Raw genomic sequence first — 24,785 nt, forward strand, 5'->3', positions numbered from 1 at the left:
ATCGAAGCCATTTGCAGTGAGCTGGGCTTGATTTCCTTGCTTACATTGAAAAAGATTGTTACAGGCCTCTTTTTCCTAAAAATGCTTGTTGAGGGTGTAAATCCAACATACATAACTATGTTTTTGAGCTATTGAATATGAATCCTCCATATAATGCCTTAACTATACGGATGAGAGACATTAACGATTTCTTTGAGAACATTTGTGTTGAAATTGTACACCCTATCAATCCCTCTTGTGCCGCAAAGGAGATAAAGCTGAAAGCTACTACTTCGGATAAAGACATCAATATCAGAGAATTGGGACAGAAGTCAACTTTCGTGAACTATGTAAAGCAAGGTTTTCCCATAAATGCTCCATTTAATTAGATCATTAAGATAAACAATTCTATTGTGAGAAGATTTATCCTTCAGCTCCGTGTGGAACAGCTTCCTACCCTGTATCGTGTGGGCGCTTGGACTTGTACTCCCAGGCATTTATTTACTGGTTGTCCTAAACTCAGTGAAATATACAGGAAAGACTATGGAGGATTCAAGGGTATTGAAAATGTACAAGGTTACCAAACTTGGGCATATATTTACTCAGGAGAAAATGTAATATTGAGTTTATTGTGTACTATATTCAGCAATTTCTGATAAAGATGATTGATAAGTTGGGGTGAATGTAGTAATACGTTTATTTTAAAAGAACCTGTTTTATAGCCTAAATAGATATTTTCTAGAAAATGGAATGATTTATTTATGGAAATATGTAATTAGGTATGTTAATTTGAATGTACAGTTATTGTGTATATATTTTTCTATATTGATCTAATTACAATGAGTTTTTATTGATGTAAAGTGACAGTATATGCTATTTCCTTGTAGTGTACAAGGTGTGTTTTTTTAACTAAGAGGCTGCTGTTTGGGAGAAGTCATTACACCTCTCTGTGAGGCAAGTGTGTTAGAGAGAATTCTCATTTATGGCTAATTTCCCTTACCTAGTGAGTCCCTCAGCAGCTTTGCAGGATTTCTGGGGTTTATTTTTTTCCACCTGGTGAGTGTGAACCTTTTTCCCACTCTTACATGTGTTTTGACATGTGCATTTCTGTGTTCTTGGAGTCTGGAGCCACACCACTCAATGAGCCCAACTTTTTGTATGTGTTACACAGCACCTTCAGTGCAGTGACTCAGGGTTGTCTCCAAGACTTCCCACTGACTCCCTTTTTCTGGGGCTGACTGCTGTCCCTCAGAAACAGGTAAAGTTGCCATTTACTTTATGTAGTCATTTAAACTGCAGACCCAGTACACCCCCTCTTACATGGAGTATTGGAAAGGGTTCATTCCTACTCCTTTACTCCTTTTTGTCCGCGCCTTTTGGAGCTTTGTTTCGCTCCTTTAACACTAAGACTTGGCTGGTGGCAGTGGTACCTACCCTATCTTTTCTACCGTGGTTATAGTATATAATTGTGGTACTGTTTTAGGCTATTGTATTAGTCTCAAACCTAAACCCGCTTGACCAAATACTTTTATTTTGGCTCTGGTCGGGTATTATCGCCATTTCTTTTTGTTAAAGTCCTTCTTGTGTTTTACTTTTCGCGCCAAACCACGTTTGCCTTCTTTGTTCGCTGACCTTTGGCGGGCTTCTGTCCAGAAACCCTCCTTTGCCGTCTGGGTGTCTAGGTAGGCTGAATATGAAGGAGGGGTTTAGTCACCCCCTGCACAGGGTCTCCTTGGAGACCCAAGTCGCACTTTGTGTTAATTGGCTGAGGTGGTTGCCCGGGGCGGACAACCCCCCTGCTGAGTGATTGACAGCCAGGCTGTGTGAATGGGGGATTTTGGCATAAAAGACAGGACTCTTGGGCTAGAAGTCAGAGTCGCCACTGGAACTGCAAAGAACCAAAGAGAAGCAGAGAAGAAGATGGCTGCTGCAACTCCCGAGTCCCGGTGAAGCCCTGCTGCAGTCCTGAGCTATCTACCCCTCAACGACAGAGAGGATCCAGTCTGGAGTCTTCTTCCCTTGATCCTGGTGGGATCAACCAGCTCACCTTCCACAGCCAGAAGATCCTCTTGGTCGAAATCGCTGCACACAGCTGTGGTGGTCCGGATAGCCATCTGAAGAGCCTCTCCTGTTTTAAAGGGGCGCAGCTTTTATTCACTGTTGCTTCGCTGCTGCTGGCCTCATCCCTGGGTAGTGCAGATCGCTCCAGATGTCGTCCTTCTTGTCCCCGCGACTGAAGCTCCAGGAACCGTGAGTCTGCAGGAACTACCAGGAACAACTGCCACAGCACCAGCTTTTCTTCAAACAAATAAGGTACTGTGTCCAACTTCGAGGAATTGGGGTGAACCCTTTTTCCGCACCAAAGGCTTGTCCTTTTCTTCCTTCCCTCTTATAACTTTTGCTTCCCTTTTGGCAATATCCAAGTACTTCTGGCAATCTTAAATCATGAACTGTTCTGACCTTGCAATCCTCGACAACAGGACCCATGTTCCATTTGACACTGGCGCAGGCCCATTGACTTTTATCTACGTTTTAGAAAGTACCTCTGATTCTATTTGCCTTAACTAAAGTATTGCCTATGATTTTTATCCCCTATTCTCTTGTGTTAATTCATGTGCTAAGTGTGTTTGACTTCGGTAACATTTCTTCTCGCGGGTACGCCTTTCTTTCGTAAGACCGAACTGTCATTACTGTCAAAAAGTGATTGCGTATTAACCCACTGTAACATCTTTGTTTCACAACACCGGTCTGTCAAATCCCAATGTACTTACCTTGAATTGATCTGCACAAGGGGATTTGGTTGTGTGTAGTATATTTGGAGTGTGGTTTTAATTTAATAGAAGTTAAGTGTTTTGTGAACAAATGGTTTAAAAATAAATGTAACCAAAAACCTTGAGTCAGTGTTTGCTTGAGTCACAGTAATTGTAGTCCTTTGTGTAATCTATACTACTGCTCATTTGCTCTTGAGATAAGTCTGCCTGCTCAGCCATTGCTACCACTTTTTCTGTATAGTACAGGTTTGTACCAAAGGTGAAATTGTACTACCACTTGTAGTCTTAATTGTGTGTAGTGGTCCCTAAGGGCACTGCACAGGATTCTGCCCAACAGCGTGGAACCTGGAAGCACGAACCGGTGTTGTGGGCAAAGGGGCTCGCAAGCAAGGAGGCAGAGGAACATTGCACAAGCAGGACGTGCCACTGAAACACTAGGAACCAAGGGAAGATTCCTGGGCATTCGGCAACCGGAGAAAGCAAAGTTTCACCTACCGGGACCTGAAGGAAAGCAGGCATGTGGAAGCAGAGCCGTGAGAGATACCGAAACAACGTAGAAGAAGTGCAGAGTGGAAAGCAGGGCGGACAGAGCCAGTGAGTCAATCCAAGCAAAGTGGGGACCACAGGGCGTTTCGGCGACCGCGCCAAACACAATTTGTAAACTTTAAAGCCACAGAAACAGACATTAAGGAGATTGTTTTCAAACCAAGAAGGCATATTGCAAATGCAAACCCCTGCCATATATTCGTGTATGGAATGCAGATATGGGGGGGGGGGGGTGACCCAGAGCAAAATGTTGAAACATCCAAATATACAGAACCAAAAAAGATACATCCAATTGTGGAAGTGAAAGAGGAAGGTTACCCATGGAAATAAGAAGTCCTGACAGGCGAGTAAACCAGACCGCTACAAGTGCATGAAAAGTCCTGGCAGGGGAGGATACCAGGCGGTTGCAAATCGACAAAAGTCCAAAGAAAGGACTGTTTGTTGAACACTGTTAGGGCCACAACACTCCCATCCTCTAGAGCCCCTCGTTCTGCTCCTAGTTACTTTATGCAGAGTAGAGCAGTCTACGAGTATGAGGAAAACAATACTGAGATGAGAAAGAGTAAGGAAAGCTATGAGACTGTAAATACTGACACAAGGAAGAAGAGAGGCGTGAAGCGCCGTTAGCAGAACCAAAGCAAACACACTAGCTCTCACACGAGCCAGCCAAAAACAAAGAGAGGAAGGAATTTTCTCATGGTCTGATCCTCCCTGGAGGAACCGTGAGCTGGAGGGAGATGCTGTGCGGAGACCATTGCCTGAAGGAGACCAGGACGTTGAACAGCCAGCATGCACTTCCCAGCAGAACATGCCGATGAAACATGCGGACCACAGCGGGAGAAGCAGATCTCCGGCAGCGATGCGGAGAGCAGGAGAAGGTACCGCTGTACCTGTGAGGTACCCAGGGCTGTGGAACCGCCACAGGAGGGCGAGAGAATCCCAGAGAAGCTGAGTGCTGGCGAGAGAAGTCTGGAGAAGCTGGGATCTGGCGAGAGAAACCCAGAGTGGCCGAAAGGAGCAAGCTCCTGGGGTTGAAAGAAACTATAAAGAAACGCAGGGGACAGTACAGAAACAGTATTGAGACCCTGAGGGGTGGAGTTGAACCAAGTGGGGCAAAAGAGAGATTCTTGGTGCAAAACCAATTGTTGAAAACAATCAAGCTGAGTGCAAGAGTTGCCATCTTTCTCGTACCAGTACTTGTAAGAATTCCATCTTGAATATAACAGTACTTGTAAGAATTCCAGAGAACTTTATGTGTCAAACAGTGCCTAGAAGGCTAGTGAACTCGGTCTGATTGAGAGAAGTTATAAACCTGAGAAAAGGGTCTTGGACCTGAATGCTGAAAGCATTACAGAATTGTATCTGCGAAAAAGAGCCTGGAAGGACAGTGACCCGGGCCTGAGTGAGAGAAATTATAAACCTAAGAAAGGGGTCTGGGACACCCACATGTGGAAGGTAAGACCAAGAGGACAGAGATGCCCTTTTTCAAAAGAGAAGAGAATACCGGGGGAGGAGAAAGATATCCTTTGTCAAAACCATGGACATCATTGGGACTACTAAAAGAGAGACTGAGAAAGGATTGGTGAAAGGAAACATATTCCCCCACCTTTGTGGAACTGTAAGAGTTGTCTAAGACGACTTGGGGAGGGGAGACCGCCCCCTTCATATGTGCGTAACTACCTTGGTAGTCCTAGAGATGGCCAAGGTAGGAAGAAGAACTCCAATAGTCACAAACTGCCAAAACCAATCCAGAAGGAAGGAACCACCTTTCTGGAATCAGAGTGAGCTAGTATTATAGTTTTCTTTTGAAGTGTGACGGAAAGAAATAAGTTTGGGACATAGTCCAATGTCCTATCATTCTTTTGACAGACATTCGGACAGTCTCCTTGGTTTTGTTTGAGTCAGGAAAACCCTCATTAGTTATAGGGACAGATAGGGTTTCAACTTTATTTCCTTTCAATAAACGTTTATGACCAGAACATGTCACCTCTGTGTCACGTGTCCAATTTAGCCCCTGTGGGTGGGCGCAGCCCATTAATCAGAAGCCTTGAGCATGGGATTCTTTTGTATTTCTTTGAAGAAAGGTAAAGAGATCCACTTTTCTCCAGATGGGTGAGCTAATCCCTTGGTGCATTCAAACATCCCCCTTTTCCTGTGCTTCCCATGTGAGTTGAACTGAAGTTTAGCTAGTATAAGACTTTCTAAAGAACCAGCAAAAACATGTTTTGACAAAGCCAAAATTGGGGATCTTATTTGCCATCTAATACTTCAATATGCCCAATTCCAAATATGCTCAATTCACCCACTTATTTCTGATGGGATTTAATATAAGGTCTTCATCTAGAATTATACCACACCGATTTCTTTCTCACTTTTTGTACAGAAAACCACAGTGTCAGGGAAACAAACAAGTTTTAACTTAAAAGGAACATGTTACTTACCTGTAACTATTGTTACAGCATGGGACTGGCATGGATTCACATGCTCATGAATATTCCCTGTCGTCAGGCCGGGAATCCTAAGTAAAAGAAAACCAGTTTCACGTACAAACTGTATTTCTTCTCTGAACCAATCACCGTCCTTTGGGTCATACTACCCCTAGCCAATGACAGTCTTCTCCCTAAGCTCTCCTCTCACAGCCATCTTCAGATTTGTTAAGCACGTAAAGTGGCAGTATGACCAAGAAGAGGGGTAGGAGGGAGGGTTTGCATGCAAATCCATGCCTGACCCATGCTGGAGAACAATAGTTACAAGTAAGTAACTTGTTCCTTCTCCAGGATGGGGTCTGGCATGGATTCACATGCTCATGAATAAAGAATACATAGCAGTACAACATCACACAACCACCGGAAGAGGCAAGGGGCACTAGAAGCAATACTCTTAACTCTGGAACAGACGCACAGGTTGCGTAGCACTGCCTGGCCGACTCTGGACTTCTCTATGGAATACCCGTTGATGCCGGGAAGCGGTCGGTTCATCAACCGATGACAGTGTGTAATGCAGCCAGAGAGCCACCTTGAGATGGAAGCCTTGGACAAGGCCTTTCCGATGGTTCACAGGACCAAAGTTCAAGAACAGTTGAGATGTCTTCCAAAAACTAGTAGAACTTCAGGGCACCAGCAATGTCCAGCGAGTGCAAGGCCCTTTCAGCCAGTGACTAAGGCTTTGGGAAAAACACAGGTAACACCAAAGGTTCGTTGAGGTGGAATTCCGATGGAACCTTCGGCATGAAAGAGGGGTACATCCATAGCACCACCCTCAACTCGTGGAAAGTCAGATATGGCTGTTTGCAGGATAGGGCCTGGATCTCACCCACCCTCCTGGCAGAGGTGATGGCCACAAGGAAAGCCGCTTTCCATGAGAGGAACTTGACAGGGGCCTGATGCATAAGCTCAAAGGGGGCCCCCATGAGCCTCATCAGCACCACGTTGAGTTCCCACGCCGGGCAGGAGCCTTCATCGGTGGGAAAGATCGAAACAGTCCTTTGAGGAACTCCTTGACGAGCCGGTGAGACCAAAGAAGTTCGTCCTGGAGACATGGTGTAGTGGGAGACAGCTGCCAGATGCACCTTGATAGAGGCATGCGCCAGTCCGGCCTTGGCCAAGGATAACAAGGAAGGAAGATCCTGTAGGGCCGTGACAATCAGAGGGTTGATCTTCTGCGACCGGCACCACATAATGAAACGCTTCCAGTTGTGACCGTAGCACTTCAAAGTTGACGACGCTCTGGCCTTGGCAAGGACCTCCCTGCAGTCCGTTGGAAACTCGTAACCTCCAAACTCTAGGGCTGCAGAAGCTAAGCCCCCAGGTTCAGCTATCCTGGGTCATGATGCAGGATTATGCCTCCTTCTCTAGTGAGAAGATCCGGGACCACTGGCAGTTTGACCGGGGCTGACGCCGACAGGTTGAGAAGGTCCGGGTACCAAATCTGCCTCGGCCATGCCGAGCCGATGAGTATCATCCTGAAAAGACCCTGTCTGAGTTGATTGATGACTCACAGCAGTAGAGGCAAAGGCGGGAGCGCGTACCGAAACAGGCCTTTCCACGGGAAGGAGAACGCATCCCTCATGCTCCTAGGTTGGTGGAATCTGCTGGCAAACTTCTGGCATTTGGAGTTTGCCGCGGGCGCAAACAAGTCGATCTGCGGCCTGCCCCTCTTAATGAATATGCGGTCCACCTGGTCCTGCCGAAGTTCCCACTCATGGCAGGAGTGCAACTCTGTGCTGAGGGAGTCGGCAATGGTGTTCTTGACTCCCGCCAGGTGAAAGGGGACGAGGAACATATCTTGTCCGACGGCCCAGTGCCACAAGTCCTGCACCTCTTCGGAAAGTGCTGGGGATCAAGTGCCCCCCTGCTTCCTGATGTAGAACATCATGGTGGTGTTGTCTGGTAGTGCCGTCTCTGCGCTACAAAGCGTAGGAACTTTCAGTGCTTCAGTGCTTCGTGTGAATGGGGACATGGAAGTAGGTGTCCTCCAGGACCAGCAATGTCAAGAAGTCTCCTTCTTCCAGTTGGCCGAGCACATGCTTCAACGTGACCATCCTGAATCTTTGGGACTCGAGGTACGCCGCAGGGCTCTAATGGACCACCAGCCCCCTGTTTTCTTTTTGACTAAAAAGTATCTGGAGTAGATTCCGGAGCCCCAGAGTCATAGTGGAACCAGCTCTATTGCCCCCTTCCGCCCGTATCTCCTCCAAGAGTTGAGGGATGTGCTGCTCCTGCCGGGCCACCGCAGGGATCCGCGAACATCTGTGCTAAAACTCTAGGGTATGTCCATGGGGAGAGCATCCAGCACCCATCTGTCGGTGGCGATTTACTCGCGAACGAACCCCATCAGCCGACCTCCCATTGGGGTGCATGGGTGGGGGCCGACGTCCTGGCTGGTCTAGTCCTGCTTCGGTGCCGGAGCCCTTTCTTGAGGGCGACGGTAGCACTGACCACTTCCATGTAGGCCTTGGAACAGCCTCTGTAGGCCTCCTGGGTCGTGGACCGGGAGGGCTGGCGGTACGAGAAATCTTTCATCAATCTGCCCGACTTTCCTCTGGAGGAGCGAAAGGAAGAGCGGTGTTGCTGGAGCGTGCCCAGTGCACGGGCTGTCTCTGTATCCATCTTGATGTCCTGCAAGAATTTGTCAACAACCTTCCCAAAGAGGTTATCTCTGTCAAACGGTACCCTCGCCTGGACCTCCTGGCAGAAATTTGTGGCATTCAGCCAGCCTGGATGATGGAGGCACACACCTTTCTCCATCTGCCGGAACCCTGTGTCGGCAATGTCCAGCGCCACCATGATTGCATGGTCTGAAGCCACCTTTCCCTTCTGGAGTTGGGCCCAGCTTGTACCACAGCTCCCTGTTGTACCTGACCAGGATCGCCAGTGCGTTGGCCGCCTCGATGGTTAACGTTGCAGTGTAAATAACCTTCCTTCCCATGGCGTCCAACTTCTTCCACTAACTGTTCAGAGGGACTGAGGACGACGAGGAAGGGTTCAACAACATTTTCCTTGTGGTCGCTGAAACCACTGAGTGCGGTGATGTTTGGGACCGTAGGCACCTTGGTGCGGACTCCCGCACCCGGTACTTTTTCTCCAGCCTATCACGCTTGGCCAGGGCTGTGCAGAGGTTCTTAAAGAGGGCGAGGCCCTCCTCCCACACATCATCCAGAAGGGGTACCGCCATGATGCTCTTCCTTTTGGCCTTGCGCCTCTAGTACAGGAAACCCTCCTTCTTGGTCTCCTCGGGCATAAGCTGGAAAAGCTTGGCAGCTTTGGCGACCACGGAATGGGAAAACCCCACCTCATGCGGCGGGGACACCCTTGACTGCAGAGATCCGCGCGCCATGACGATATCGTCATTGTCGTCTGTCGTCGCCGTGTCTGTCCCCTGGTCCGCTGGGGGTCACCCAATACGGATGTGGAGGCTGATACGGGGGCATCGGATGACAATTCCTCTTCTTAGCCAGAGGCTGATCGGGGGCCGCAGGAACCGGGGCCTGCGGCATCCTTTTCTGGATTTCAGACACCAAAGTGTCGATAGGATGTCCAGGAATACATCCTTGGTGGAGTTGGCGTGAACAGAATGCTAATCCTTGTGCCGTTGTTGCCGCTGCCGGCGTCGTTCTCCACGTCCTCGTGGAACCTGTGTAGGGACTCCAGGTGCACGTTGTTTGTGGACGAACCTTCCATGGCCTGGGACTTCCTCGCACCTCTCCTCCCCCAGTCATTGCACCCTGAGGGGTCGGAGCCGGCCTCAGAGATCGCATCCTCTTCTTTAGTGTGCCAACCGGCTTTGCCACAGTCACAGTGGAGGCTTCCCATGTCAGAGGCAAGAATACCTTGGGAGCAGTAGTGGTTACCTTAATGGGGTCAACCGCTTCACCTTTGTGAGAGCAGCCGCCACCAGCTCAATCGTCGACAATGACTTCTCCTGCACCGCCTGGGTCTTCTTGGAAGGTCGGCCACCTTTTCATCCGCTCTTGGCTTTGCGGGCTTCTCCTGCAGTTTAGCCAGGTTGGGCGATTTCCTTTTTGAGGATTAGCTCCGTCGCTGGCTGGCGATGGAGGCGGATGGTGTTGCTCGTGCCCTGCCCATCGCGAGACCCACTTACGTGGGGACCCCGATGGAACCGGACTTGCGGTGCTTGGCCTTGTCTTGGGCCCCCACGGATGGGGCGCCCTCAAACGACTTAGAAGCCCACTCCTCGGACCGGCTGGTCCTGGGTGAGGCATGACCCTGCACAGGGCACAGGTCTTGGTGTTCTGCCATGCCACCAGTCTACTGTGTCGATCCTTGATAGTTTTCTTGGAGAAGCAGAGGCAGATCTCGCACTCTCCTTCCTTGTTGTCCGGGTGAAGACAGTAGAGGCATTGGAGGTGTTTGTCCTCTACAAACACATTTCGTAGCCCACATCTGGTGCAGGGCCTGAAAAGGGACCTTCCTTTCTCCTTTTCCTCCTGACAAAAATAGAAACTTTTCTGTCGAAAAGCAAAACATTTTTGAAGTAGCTCACAGAGCAAAACTCGAGGACTGCCAACACTGAAACGTTCAGTAAAAATCAGAAGATGGCTGCCAGAGGAGGGGCTTAGGGAGAAGACTGTCATTGGCTTGTGGCAGAATGACCCAGAGGACATTGATTGGTTTAGAGGAGAAATAGTGAAAGTGAAACTGTTTTTCATTTAACCAAGGATTCCCGGCCTGACGACAGGGAATATTCATCAACATGTGAATCCATGCCAGACCCCATTCTGCAGAAACATTATTTCACATGCTTTGAATGATATACATTACAGAAAAAAAAACGGTCAATTCTGAAACATACTGATCTTGATAGCAATATGCTTAGGATTTGGTGAAGAAGTAATTTTCTTCATGCAGAAAAAGCTCCACTTGAACACACGGGATGTTGGCTTCTGAAATTAAGGTGAACTCCTTAGCTTGTGTGGTTTTTAAAATAGACATCACAGTGACACAAGGTGGGCTTTCTTTATATTGCTGGCACATTTTATAGATAATTACAATTTTTATCTGATTTTTCCTGGCGTTTCACACAAGCACATTCCCTACTCCTACCCTACAGAAATTATCTTGCTGCCCTAACCTCTCTTATTCTCCTGCAAAATTCAGCTCCTCACCAAACCTAATCTCCTCTCTTCACAATCATCCCTGAAAACTTTCATCTACCCCCCAATCTTTGCTCACACCTCCCAAGACAATGGCCATCGCCTCCTCCCTTTCTGCAAATGACTTTGCTCACTGCACTCTCACAACCCTCCTTTCATCAGCTATAACCTTCTGTCCACCATCTCTCCTCCCACTTCTTCTGCACTCAACTACTTCTCCCCTACATCTCCAATTGAATTAACACCCATCCTTTTCAGTACCAACCCAACTTGCACTCCTCAACACTTTTGCTCCCAAAATAGTTAAAGGCATAAGGCCTCATTATAAGGTTGATGGTATCCTGCCAGTAAATTTGGCAGGATATTACCAAACGGACCATCCGTTAACGGCAACTGGTCTGCTGGGAATGACCAGCAGATAACAGGTGCCAGTAAGGAAAGGTAAATACCCATTCCGCATAATCCCATAGGACTATATGTGGGGGGATTGCCATTAATACCGGATGTATTATGCTGGTGAGGTGTCCGACTTTCCTGTCATCTTGCGCCACACCATTGTCATAGCTCCTACAAAATCCTCAATCCTACTCTATTGTATTATAGACATTTTGATCGTTGTCCAGCTATGTATCTTTTTAACCAAGTCGATACTGTGGGAGCGAGACGGGGCATCCATCACATAGCCAATAACCACTTAAACAAAACAAAACTTACTTGCAAGAATGTGTGTAGTAGACGTGTGGGTTCCCCCACATTCAAGCTGGTTGTATCCTCCAACCCCTCCTTCCCTCAAGCTTGCCATCTTTGGACACAGAGTACATGAAAAAGGAGGCTTCATCTGCTGTACTCTTGGGCATGTGGTAGGTAAAGATAAGTCTTATCTTTATGCTGCCAATCTTTTCGACTCCTACCATGATCTCTCATGTTTTATAGAAATGTTTCTTGAGTTGCAATACCAGGCTACATACGCCTGTCAGCATCAGATGCTATCCAATTAAAACGTAGCCAACACAAAGGTCAGTGAAAAAGTCGTGGTGAAAATACCTCTGCAGTGAAAAAGATGCCAAGCAAAAAGTAGTCAATAAATGCAGCTGAAAAGTTGTAAAAAATGTAGTGCTGCTAGGGTAATTGCTAGGGTTAAGAAGGGTTTATTGGGCTTGTGATTGTCTAGTTTAAAGTTTGGACAGGAGTTCTTCATTAGAGTAGATCAGGTGATGGGAAAGTGTTAAGGTTGGGGTTATGGTAAGTTTAGGGATAATTGTGCAATTGTTTAGGTAAGTGCTAAAGAAAAAGATAGGGAGGTTGAGGAGGGATGGTGATGTTGCCGTAGGATATCTGTTAGGATAAACCTAGTGGTTAGGGTAAAGAAAGCATTATTGTAAGTGGTAGTGTTTCAGTCAGGGTAAGGCTAAGGTCAGTATTAGAGCAAGCTTTGGGTTAGGGCAAGGGCTACGTAATTTGTAGCAAGCAGTTGATGGGGTGGGAGATAGGTTCATTGTTCATTTTCTATTTATTTTGTATTAAGTAACATGCAAATAAAATGCTTTAGCGTGCCGAAGAGCTATTGTTCTGTAAGAGTTCAGGGTAGAATAAAGGTCATAATTGGAGTTAGGGGAGGTTTAGGCATGGCAATGGGGTGATTGCAGAGGTTTTATAAGAGGTTTGGGTCATATTTAGGGTTACAGCCTAGTACTTTAGTGCATTTAAAAGTAGCTTTTTTGGTGAACTTATTACTGGCAACATTTTCACACTTTGAATTTCTTGTATTGAACGACTACATTTTTTTTTAACTAATTTTTGCTGATATTTTCACATGGCTACATTTTCGTGGGGACATTTATATAAGATCTTCTCACACACTGGTTATCAGACTGCACTTTGATTTTGCAGGTCCATGCACACAATCTTACATAGCCTAGAAATCCTTCTTAAACCACCTCATCTCGATTATGCCCAACTATTAAAGATTGGATGGCCTTAACCTGATCCCGTCCAGTTCCAAAGACTATCAGGTACGACAGAGGTTATACACATGTCAAAACTAAACTGAGTTCCATTAATCACCTTGCTTTGAATACCAAATGGGAGAGCATTTATCTGCCAAACTAGAAACTACAGAACAGGAGATTCAGTGACAAACTATACTTACTTTGCAATAGGATACTCCCACATGTAACCCCATCCTCCATGGAGCTGTAGACATTGTGTTGCAATACTGTTCTGAAGATCAGATGCCCTGCGTAAAAAAAGAAGACATGATATAATACGATTGTTTGGTTCTTTATAACTTGCTTAATACCCAGAGGTTTCTAAGCGTGGACCTATGTCGTCTTGCTTCCAAGGCGAGCACGTTGCCCCCAAGATATCCTCCCCGAGACTGTTCAATGTTATTTAAAATATATGACAGAAAATGAGAGAGAAAAACATTTCAAACCGCTCTAGTACGAATGAGCAAATACGTCAGATACATAAAAATAAACCTCAAATAAAGTGTGGAAGACATTCAGTATGCCCACTCCCAAGCCTTCTGAAGCACCACACTTAATACCTCATGTCTCCAACTCAGTCTTTGATTTAATGCTATGTTTCACATGGCCCTTATGAATTGTTACTTATCCCCACCTACCCCTACAAATGATAAAAGTCATTAGCTCATGCTTTAACAGCCATTTCTGGAAGAATGCCCTTGATACACATGAGACTCTCAATCTCCTAGGCAAACACATTACGTGGGGATTTCCAACCTGACCAAATAAGCATACAAATCTATTAAAGAGTCACTGATGGAGAAACCTTGTATTCACTTCAGTCTTACAACTTATTTAAACAAGACTGCTTTAATTGCTCCCTACTGTTTTCCGCCAACAATCGCAGTCTATTCTTGACCATGCTACACTCTGCCCAAAACTTGACAGTTACAGCATTAAAATTCCAAGTTCACCCTGCAATAAAATGTAAATGTATGAGGGGTGCTCATTAGTCACACTTTGCATTCAGCCACTTCAACTAAACCCTAGTCTGATTGTACCTATTGAGCCCAGGATCTGGCTGTCTGAGCGCCACAGAGGAGCAGAGGTGTCATGGGCAAGCTTTTTCTCCGATTGGGGGAGAGGGGTTGCTAGTGATGCCAGTGTCATTTTGCTGTATTCTGTTCATTTAGCCTGGCCTACCACAGACACACCTACGTACCAGTAGGCTGTGTCTCAACTGCGCAGTGCGCACCCGCCCATTCTGCATGACCTCTATGCAAAACAGCCCTGAGGCCTGCCATATTGGATACATTGAAACTATTACGGCGATACCAGCAGGCTGCATGTTGGCTGCTTGATGCACCATCCTGCTGGGAGATGTGTTTGCCGGTGGGCTAGTGTTTTTACAGCTGGAAGCGTGCCTCGTCCTGATTAGACAGTGATGAAATTCCTCTAAGCCTGGAACTGAGCGTTAAGGGGCGCTAGAAAAACCAGAGGTTCACAGGCACTGCTATCAGTTACTGCTAGTGATGCGGCCCCATAAATGGAGCCTGTATGGAGACGGAGGGCCAGTGCCACTTTCTTTTTCAAATGTGGCTTTATTTGAATTTCAGTACATACCAGAACAAATAATGTTCTGCTAATACGCACATCCCTTACACTTAGGCTTCTTCTAACAAATATCACAATAACTCACAAAAATCCCCTACCCGTTCGCCAAATTAATTTGTGCCAATCTGTTGCCCCAACCCTTCCTGAATTTGCCCTCCTTAAAATGTTTTTGTTCTCTATCTCCCCTTGCTCTCTTCCCCTCCCTTAGAGCATCTACATTCACATGGGTGTTGTTTTTCTCCATGATTTCACAACATCAAGGGATGTATGTGATTTCACTGAATCCACTTCACCTAAAGGTGAAATCTTCGAATTTCTTTTTCTTCGATTTTTTTTTTATTAGGCGGGGGAGGATCCCCACTTCCCCCTACCTTATCCTATACCCTTACCCCACCACCATCTATGTTTTAACATGTAACGACTTACCCAACCAAATTCGAAGAAAAATCATTTCGAAGATTTCTCATTAGGTGAAATTGGATTCGGTGAAATGTATAGCTACCCCACATAAAGTCAGCGAAACGTCAGCATTCTCCATACAGTGTGCCGGCCTCATTTCTCTCCTCGCTTTGCCTCCCCATTCAGATCCTCATAACCTTATTTGTGTCATGTTTTCTCCCATACTTCGACCAAAAGGTGAATCATTCTGCATAGATATCTGACCGCTCATCATTTACCCCAGCTGCAAACATCTCTACCTTGCTTCCTCGAGGGCCAGGGATTTTTCTGACCCCTTGGCTAGGCAGGCTCTCACTACCAAATGCAAATTGTGTGTCATGTGGGTTACAGTGTTCACCCTATCCACCATGAGGGTTATTAAAAAAAAACAAGAGCAGCAGGCTGATCTTTCTAGGTCGGAATCCCAGACCAGTATGCTTGAATTACCTTGCACTCCCTGCCATGTGTGAATGAATGAATACCTCCCACCCCCGCATACAACAATCTGATAGTCGCTGGTATATCCTAGCCAGCTTGACTGGGGGAGTGTACAATCTATTAAGTAACTTAATTCCCTGGAGCTTAAAATGTGTAGATCGGGACACCTTGTTGTATTTTCGACATATAAGGGACCATGACTAGTCTTATTTCAAAACCCATGTCCTTGTCTGTTTTCTCTTTCAAATCATTCCATGGACGGTTCTGAGCAGAAATCAATACCTATCCAGGTTATAGATCTAGGACCCATTCATAGCTGGTCAGAGGGCTCTAGATCTTACACTTCCGCTTCCCCTGCGACAAGGACCATTCCAGCTGTAAACAAAATCAGAGTTTCCCTATACCTCAACTCCCTTCTCCAGCCAGGGAAAGTGTATCCAAAAATGCCCCATCCCTCCCAAGCTTGTCTGTCCTCTCCCGACCCAATTGAAACCTCTGCGCCTCCATTATACCCCCCAGAAAGGGGGGTGCCTAAAAAGAAATCAACGGGCAGGCCCAAAACGAAAGCTAGCTTATACATCTGCCCTTCTTCAGTATGTCACACAATAGCCCAAGACTGGAGTGCCATTTCACCCTCTTCAGCAAACAACCCCAGCACTCACAGCCACTCTCCCGCTGTGACAGGGTGCAGCAATGTATTCTCCATCCATACCCATTGCCTACTCTCACTTGATTTTAGGTGGTAGTATAGGTAACTGAGATGATAACAGGCCTCAAAGTCTGGGTATGCCACCCCGCCTTGCTACTTGGAAAGGATAAGTTAACTTTAAAGGATTCTCGTCAGCCTCCCCTCCCGATGAAATGCAGTAAAGTACTTTCAACTTTGCCCAAACTTTGCCAGAAGCATTCTAAAGAGGAAAAGGATCCTGGGAAGAACATTCATTTTCGCTGTACTGAGCTGTCCCGTCCATCCGAACCTCAAGGAAGTCCACCTTTGAATGCCTGCCTTAAGGTGATCCCACAGAGAAGGACATTTCAACTCATAATTGATGTAAATCATTAAATAGCCATACACCTAAATGATTGAGCTTTTTGGCACACGACTAAAAGGGAAATTATGCACCATCTACATCGACCCCTGCTTTTCCACTTCCTAATGGGAGGAAGCAGGGTTTATGTTAACCTTATAACCTGAAAGGCCGCGGTATCGCTCTACTTATTTGATAAGGACATTCAGACAGTAAGCTGTGGAAGACACAAAGTACTGTCCATGAAAAAGCCTGGTTTACATTCCTCCTCCCCATCCAGAGGCCTCGGGCATCTGCAAGGAGTTCAACTACCAATGCAAACAGTGGTGACAGAGGACACCACTGTCTAATTCCGCTGTACAATCTTGTTTACATGGAGGAAAACCCCATTCAACCGAACCACCACCGTAGGCTTTGAGTACTTCTCCCCCGCCATCTTATACAATGTGTGCTGAATTCCTAAACTTTTAAACCCCATATCAAAAATAGACACCCTACCCTATCAAAAGGCTTTTCAGCATCTAGGGATAAAACCATTGGGTTATCCGATTTCTCCTCTGTTAAATGGATCAGATTCAGAGCCTTTAAACCCCACTTGGTCACAATGAAGCAATATCGGCAACACTGTATTCAGTTCCTTGGCCGACAACATCATGAATAGTTTCACACCCACGTTCAGTAGCAATATCGGTCGATAAGAATAACACTCCTTTGGATCCTTCCCCGCCTTAGGAATTCCTGAAAGGAATGGGAGAGATTCTGGCCTTAAAGAACTGAGCAAAATGCTGTCACCAACTTTGGGGCTAAACAATCCATGAAACCCTTATAAAACTAGGCCATGAATCCATCCCTTCCTGGGGATTCACCTGCCTTCATATCCTGTGAAAGCACATATTGGACTTCTCCAATCTCAAAGAACAGTGCAAATGGGTATGCAGAGCTATATTCAACTCCTTTCAGGCAGAGCAATGCAGCAGGAACTCTAAAGTCCCTCCTCTTACACATGTCACGCTTACCGGGAGACCGGGGTTCGCTGCTCGCGCTCTTCCTCCCTGGCGCCTCTATTCGCGCTTGGGGAGGCGCCGGGAGGAGAGCTCCGGGGACATGGGCTGCAGCTCCTCGGCACGTGCGCCGGAGATCGCGGTCACGGTCCCGCGCGTGCGCCGTGGAGTGGTTGCCCAGGATTGGAGCAGCTTGCTGCTCAAGCCTCGTTCTGGGTCCGCCGGCACCTGGCAACGATCAGGCTTGCGCTCCGGGCCTCGCGGGCACCGGCGGCCCATAAAGGGGGAGACACGGTCGGGAGCAGATCGCGTCTCAACGCGTTCTGTTCCGGATCGTGTACTCGCTCTCCTTTGCTTCGCTCAGCGCGGCCTCAGCCCAAGACTTCTGCTTCTGATCTCCTTCTCCTCCTGCCTGCTGCCTATTTGGTTTTCCCTAGGAATAGTTCTGGTCCTCTTCCAGGTCTTCTCCCCAGATCCCAGCCAGTTTTCCCTTCTATTCCTGGTTCCTCTCCCTTGCCAGCCCTAGTTCACCTGCCTGCCTTCTCCTTCCTCTCCTCTCTGGCCAGGCCCCTTCTCAGTGGTTCCCTCCAGTGTCTCTCTTGGGACTGTCTCCACACCTTTGGACTCTCATCTTCACGGCCTCTAGTACCAGCTAGAGAAGTACGGATTCCACACCTTTGGTCTCTCATCACCACAGCCTCCAGTGTCAGCCACGGGAGTACGGCTCCCACACCTTTGGACTCTCATCTTCACAGCCTCTGGTACCAGCTATAGAAGTACGGATTCCACGCCTTTGGTCTCTCATCACCACAGCCTCCAGTGTCAGCTACGGGAGTACAGCTCCCACACCTTTGGACTCTCATCACCACCGCATCAGTGTGAGTTACGGGAGTAGGCTCCCACACCTTTGGGACTCTCGTCACCACAACATCCATTGCCAGCTACGGGAGTACGGCTCCCACTCTTTGGGACTCTCGTCACCACAACATCCATTGCCAGCTACGGGAGTACGGCTCCCACTCTTTGGGACTCTCAACTTCTCTAACATCCAGTGCTAGCTTCTGGAGTCGTGCTCTCTCATCTTTGAACTCCGGAGCCTCGCCTCTTCAAGGATTATCTCCTTCAACTTCTCCGGTGTGTGCTTGCACAGCTCAGACGTCACTGAAACCAGCTTGTGGCGTTGGGAATCGGCCCATCTTCTACCCAGTATCCATTCTGGGGGGTGGAGAGGCTGGTTGCTTGTGTCACCTGTTCTTCTCGTCAGTCTGGCTGCCCCGTCGAGATCAACCAGGAATTCAGGTACGCAACTCTCCCGTGATTCTCTCCTTAACAGATTGAGACGCCTACCTTCCAATCTTGAAATGGAAGACACACAGGACCTGAGGAATGAGTTGCAAGCCCTCAAAGCAGAGATGACTGCCTTACACCAAGAAAACCAAGTTTTACGTCAGATGGTTACTCAGGGGACAGGAAGCGCTCCACAGGCTGAAAGTTCTTTGGCCCATACCGCCCCAATCAGGCTCGATGGAGACCCACGTCGAGTGGCGGAATTCTGCAACCACTGTCGTATCCATTTTCTTTTCAGATCTACCTATTTCAATAACGATAAGGCCAAGATCGGATATATTTTGGGAAACCTAACTGGGAATGCTCTAGCCTGGGCAACACCTTTTGTGGCTACAAATAGCCCCATTTTGAATGATTTTGCTGCTTTTGAGAAGGCATTCCTGGAGGTCTTTCAGACACCCAACCTGGCTGCCGCGGCGCAGAATCAGTTAATGGACATCAAGCAGGGTAGTTCAGACATAATAACATACATCAGTCGCTTCCGCCTGCTGGCTACAGATTCACAATGGCCAGAAATCACGCAAAAGACCCTGTTTCGCCGGGGGTTGAGGGAGGAATACAAGGATGAACTACTTCACATCCCCGAACCTGAGAGTCTCCAACTCTTAATCAATCAGGTGCTTCGTATTGACCAGAGACTAGCCGAACGAAAGGCTGAGAGACGTCGGCTGGAGAGAGCCAGTCCCAGAACAGCCAGTCTTCCCGCCGGGGCTTTTGGTTCGACAGAATCAGGACCTGAACCTATGCAGTTGGGAGCAGTGAGAGGGCCGTTATCTGATGAGGAAAGAAGGCGAAGAAGAACTTTACGCCTGTGTCTTTACTGTGGTGCTGCCGGTGACTACTTGGGAACGTGTCCTTTACGGCCACAGAAGAAGAAGTTGGGAAACTAGAGGACCTGTCGTGTGGAGGAAAGGCAACGACAGGTCTCACCCCTTTTTCAGACCTTTCCACCTTTTGCTCGATTCTTCTTCCCATGCAACCTGCTATTCTACTAACCTTGAAGGTTCAGATTCAACTGCCCGGTCGGACGCTTGAATTTTTTGGGCTGTTGGTTAGTGGAGCGTCTGGTAATTACATCGACGAGGATTTTGCTAGCAGCCACAAGATTCCTCTTTTGCCCAGACCTTCCTGTGGAGGTTATCGACGGTACTCCTTTGTCTTCTGGACCGGTTCGTTTTCACACTGTAGGATTGAGTCTTCGGATCGCCGATCAAGTGGAGAAGCTTGCTCTGGACGTTATCAGGTCATCTACCTACAAGTTGGTCTTGGGGTTACCTTGGCTCCAGCATCACAATCCGGTTATTAATTGGAGGACGCACACCTTGACCTTTTCCTCCACCTCTTGTACCCCGAAATGCAGCTTGCCAGTCCAGACTCTGGTTTCTTCGACTAATTTGGAACTTCGTGACAAGGGGACCAGCCTTTGTTCCGCATTACTGATTCCCCCAGAGTATGCCGACTTTGAACAAGTTTTTGCCGAACCAAGTAACATACCCCTGCCACCTCATCGGTCGTTCGATTGTGCCATAGAACTGTCTCCTGGTGTTGAGATTCCCCATGGCAGACTGTACGCCTTGTCTCGGGAGGAGAGACGAGTGTTGCAGGATTACTTATCGGACTGTTTGAGTAAGGGGTACATAGTACCATCCAAATCTCCCGCTGGATTTCCTTTGTTTTTTGTAAAGAAAAAAGAAGGTACTTTAAGACCCTGTGTAGATTACCGGCAATTAAACGATATTACCATCAAAGACCGGTACCCACTACCTTTGATTCGAAGTATCCTTGAGGCCCTACATCAGGCTCGGATTTTTACTAAGCTTGATCTTCGAGGGGCTTATCATCTGGTCCGCATCAAGAGTGTAGATGAATGGAAGACAGCATTTAAGACACCATTTGGGCACTTCGAATACAGGGTGATGCCTTTTGGCCTGTGCAATGCCCCTGCGGTTTTCCAACGTCTCATGGATCATATCTTTGGGGACGTAATTGGAATCTCTGTCTGGATTTATCTGGATGACATTTTAATCTTTTCCAGATCAAGGGAGGAACACATAAGTCATGTACGAGAGGTCCTCGATCGGCTTTTCCACAATCATCTGTTTGTTAAGGCGGAGAAGTGTTCCTTTCATCAATCAAGGATAGAATTCCTAGGATTCGTAGTAAGTCAGGCTGGTATTGAGATGGATTCCAAGAAAGTCCAGGCAATTCAAGAGTGGCAACAGCCTCATGATGTAAGGTCCTTGCAACGCTTTTTGGGATTCGCTAACTTTTACAGGCAATTTATTCCTCGCTTCTCTGAGATCTCTGCACCTCTCACTAAACTGACGAGCAGCAAGATTGCTTTCCTGTGGGACTCTTCCGCCACACAAGCTTTTGACGCCTTGAAGTCAGCCTTTATGGCCGCTCCGATCCTACGCCACCCACAGGATGACTTGCCCTTCATCGTTGAAGTGGACGCTTCGAACTTTGCTGTTGGGGCTGTGCTTTTACAGAAGGATCCCGCTACGTCGGTTGAACATCCCGTGGCTTACTTCTCTCGCAAGCTGAATCCTAGTGAAAGGAACTATGCAGTTATTTAGAAGGAACTGTTGGCTATCAAGACGGCGTTTGAGGAATGCAGACATCACCTGTTGGGAGCCCGCTTCTCTATTGAGGTCCGTACTGATCACCGTAACCTGCAGTACTTGCGCTCCTTGCAATGTCGGACACCAAGGCAGGCTCGGTGGGCCTTCTTCTTTTCTCCGTTTGTGTGTCATATCACTTACATCCCCGGATCTTCGAATTTAAGAGCAGATGCCTTGTCTCGGTCCTTGGAGATTGAGAAGAAAGAGAACAACTCCAGTCAGATTCAACCACTGATCTCTTCTCATCATTTTCTATCGACTTTATCATCACTCCTACAGTCAATATCAGATGCCACCCGGTCTGATTCTTGGAGGTCAGTTTTGCTTCAACGGCCCTCAATATCTGAAAATCATGGCCTCTTATTCTTTCGGAAAAGACTGTACATCCCTGAAGGGGAGATTCGTGATGGCATTTTGCACGGTGTCCATGATTCCCCCATTGGAGGCCATCGAGGGATTCGAGCAACACAAGAGTTACTATCACGACAATTTTGGTGGCCTGGCTGGGCTGGGGAGGTTCGGAAATATGTACAGGCCTGTCCAATCTGTGCTCAATCCAAGGTTCCCAGACAACATCCTTTGGGGTTGCTTTCTCCTACTGAATTGCCCCCATACCCTTGGCACACAATTGCCACTGACTTTATTGTCGACCTTCCTCCCTCTGGAGGGCACACTTGTATTATGGTCGTTGTGGACTGTTCTACGAAGTATGCCCATTTTATCCCTTTCAAGAAGATACCTACTGCGGTCCAAATGGCCACCGCTTTTCTACACGAAATCTATCGTTTACATGGTCTTCCTGAGAAGATCATCTCTGACCGAGGGGCTCAGTTTCTCTCTTCCTTTTGGAGTAAGGTTTGTGGTCATCTTGGTATTCATAGAGCCTTAAGCTCAGGTTATCATCCACAATCCAATGGTCTCACGGAGAGAACGAACCAGACACTGGAAACATACCTCCGTAGTTTTGCAAAAGCCACGCAAACCAATTGGAGTGCCTGTCTAGATCTAGCTGAGGTGTCCTACAATAATTCATTTCATTCTTCCATCGGGACCAGCCCCTTTTATTGCTCTATGGGTCAACATCCCAAGTTAATACCTTTCCACCCTGTACCGACCAGTACGGTTCCTTCCGCTGATGCCTTGATTTCAACTATCCAACGGCAGCACAAACTGGCACGTATCTCCCTGAAGGCCGCTCGTGACCATATGAAGGCTCAGGCTGACCGTAGGAGGCAGGTGGAACCTGATTTCCAGGTTGGAGATAGGGTGTGGCTGTCCTCTAAGAATTTGCCTCTTCGCAACTTACCTGTTAAATTGGCTCCTCGGTACTTTGGCCCATTTAGGATTATTAAACGCCTGTCCTCTGTAGCTTTTCGTCTCCAGCTGCCCCATTCGTGGCATGTTCATCCTGTTTTTCATGTTTCCCTTCTGAAGCCCTATGTGGTGGATCCTTATGGTCGTGCCAGTACTTGTCCAGCCCCTGTTCTGGTACAGGGGGTTCCAGAATTCGAAGTTCAGGAGATCTGTGATGCCCGCTATCGCAGGGGGGTGCTCCATTTCCTGGTGGATTGGAAGGGGTACCCAGCCTGCGATCGCACTTGGGAACCCTCTCGGCAGGTGCACGCTCCGCGCCTTGTGCGCGAGTTCTATCACCGGTTTCCTTGGAAACTGGGGCTCCGGGCCTTCCTGGGAGGGGGTATAGTGTCACACTTACCGGGAGACCGGGGTTCGCTGCTCGCGCTCTTCCTCCCTGGCGCCTCTATTCGCGCTTTCGCGCTTGGGGAGGCGCCGGGAGGAGAGCTCCGGGGACATGGGCTGCAGCTCCTCGGCGCGTGCGCCGGGGACCGCGGTCACGGTCCCGCGCGTGCGCCGTGGAGCGGTTGCCCAGGATTGGAGCAGCTTGCTGCTCAAGCCTCGTTCTGGGTCCGCCGGCGCCTGGCAACGATCAGGCTTGCGCTCCGGGCCTCGCGGGCGCCGGCAGCCCATAAAGGGGCAGACACGGTCGGGAGCAGATCGCGTCTCAACGCGTTCTGTTCCGGATCGTGTACTCGCTCTCCTTTGCTTCGCTCAGCGCGGCCTCAGCCCAAGACTTCTGCTTCTGCTCTCCTTCTCCTCCTGCCTGCTGCCAATTTGGTTTTCCCTAGGACTAGTTCTGGTCCTCTTCCAGGTCTTCTCCCCAGATCCCAGCCAGTTTTCCCTTCTATTCCTGGTTCCTCTCCCTTGCCAGCCTTAGTTCACCTGCCTGCCTTCTCCTTCCTGTCCTCTCTGGCCAGGCCCCTTCTCAGTGGTTCCCTCCAGTGTCTCTCTTGGGACTGTCTCCACACCTTTGGACTCTCATCTTCACGGCCTCTAGTACCAGCTATAGAAGTACGGATTCCACACCTTTGGACTCATCACCACCGCATCAGTGTGAGTTACGGGAGTAGGCTCCCACACCTTTGGGACTCTCGTCACCACAACATCCATTGCCAGCTACGGGAGTACGGCTCCCACTCTTTGGGACTCTCGTCACCACAACATCCATTGCCAGCTATGGGAGTACGGCTCCCACTCTTTGGGACTCTCAACTTCTCTAACATCCAGTGCTAGCTTCTGGAGTCCTGCTCTCTCATCTTTGAACTCCGGAGCCTCGCCTCTTCAAGGATTATCTCCTTCAACTTCTCCGGTGTGTGCTTGCACAGCTCAGACGTCACTGAAACCAGCTTGTGGCGTTGGGAATCGGCCCATCTTCTACCCAGTATCCATTCTGGGTGGTGGAGAGGCTGGTTGCTTGTGTCACCTGTTCTTCTCGTCAGTCTGGCTGCCCCGTCGAGATCAACCAGGAATTCAGGTACGCAACTCTCCCGTGATTCTCACCTTAACAACACAAGTGAAAGACGAGAGATTGTGCAGGAAGGGTACCTTATTACCACCCTTTTCCAGGGGGACCATCTCTCTTGCCTTGCAAGTTGTCACACCACAATTGATTGGGGCCTCGCCCTTGGCCTTCCACCACTATGAACTTGCTCAATGTAATGTTGCCATGCCTCTTCAATAGACATTGCACCACACTTTCCATGCACCCCGCCATCTAATTGTCCTTCTCTGGGACACCAAAAATACATAAGTTACATCTCTGCACTCTATTCACCAGGTCAACCCGCTTCAGTGTAGGTTCTCTGGCCTGCTTCTCCATATCCTTCTACTTTTTTCAAATTTCAGTTCCAGAAGATCAGTTGACAATAGGCTACTTTACAGGACTTATACAAGATCTTCCAACTTTCTGATCGTGCCCTTTTACTCTGAAAGGACATGCATTACTTACCGTAAAAGCATTTCTGATGGTTATATCTGCTTAGATTCACATGCTGTGCATAGTCCGACATCCAGTGGTCACTGCAGAGTATTGCATCTTGTTTTTCGAAATTCGAAAAGGGGACG

The 24,785-nt window shown here is 48.0% G+C and overlaps 1 protein-coding gene across 1 annotated transcript in view; it reads right to left on the reverse strand.

The window, feature by feature from the left end:
- The window catches only part of ACADL (acyl-CoA dehydrogenase long chain), an 888,967-nt gene that overhangs the window by 103,983 nt on the left and 760,199 nt on the right, over positions 1 to 24,785 (reverse strand). The window contains exon 10 of the mRNA XM_069615906.1: positions 13,058 to 13,144. Coding sequence (XP_069472007.1) covers positions 13,058 to 13,144 — 87 coding nt within the window. The remainder of the gene's footprint in view (positions 1 to 13,057; positions 13,145 to 24,785) is intronic.

This window comes from Ambystoma mexicanum, chromosome 9 (genome assembly GCF_040938575.1).
Source record: "Ambystoma mexicanum isolate Mex_15411 chromosome 9, UKY_AmexF1_1, whole genome shotgun sequence".
Classification (NCBI taxonomy): Eukaryota; Metazoa; Chordata; class Amphibia; order Caudata; family Ambystomatidae; genus Ambystoma; species Ambystoma mexicanum.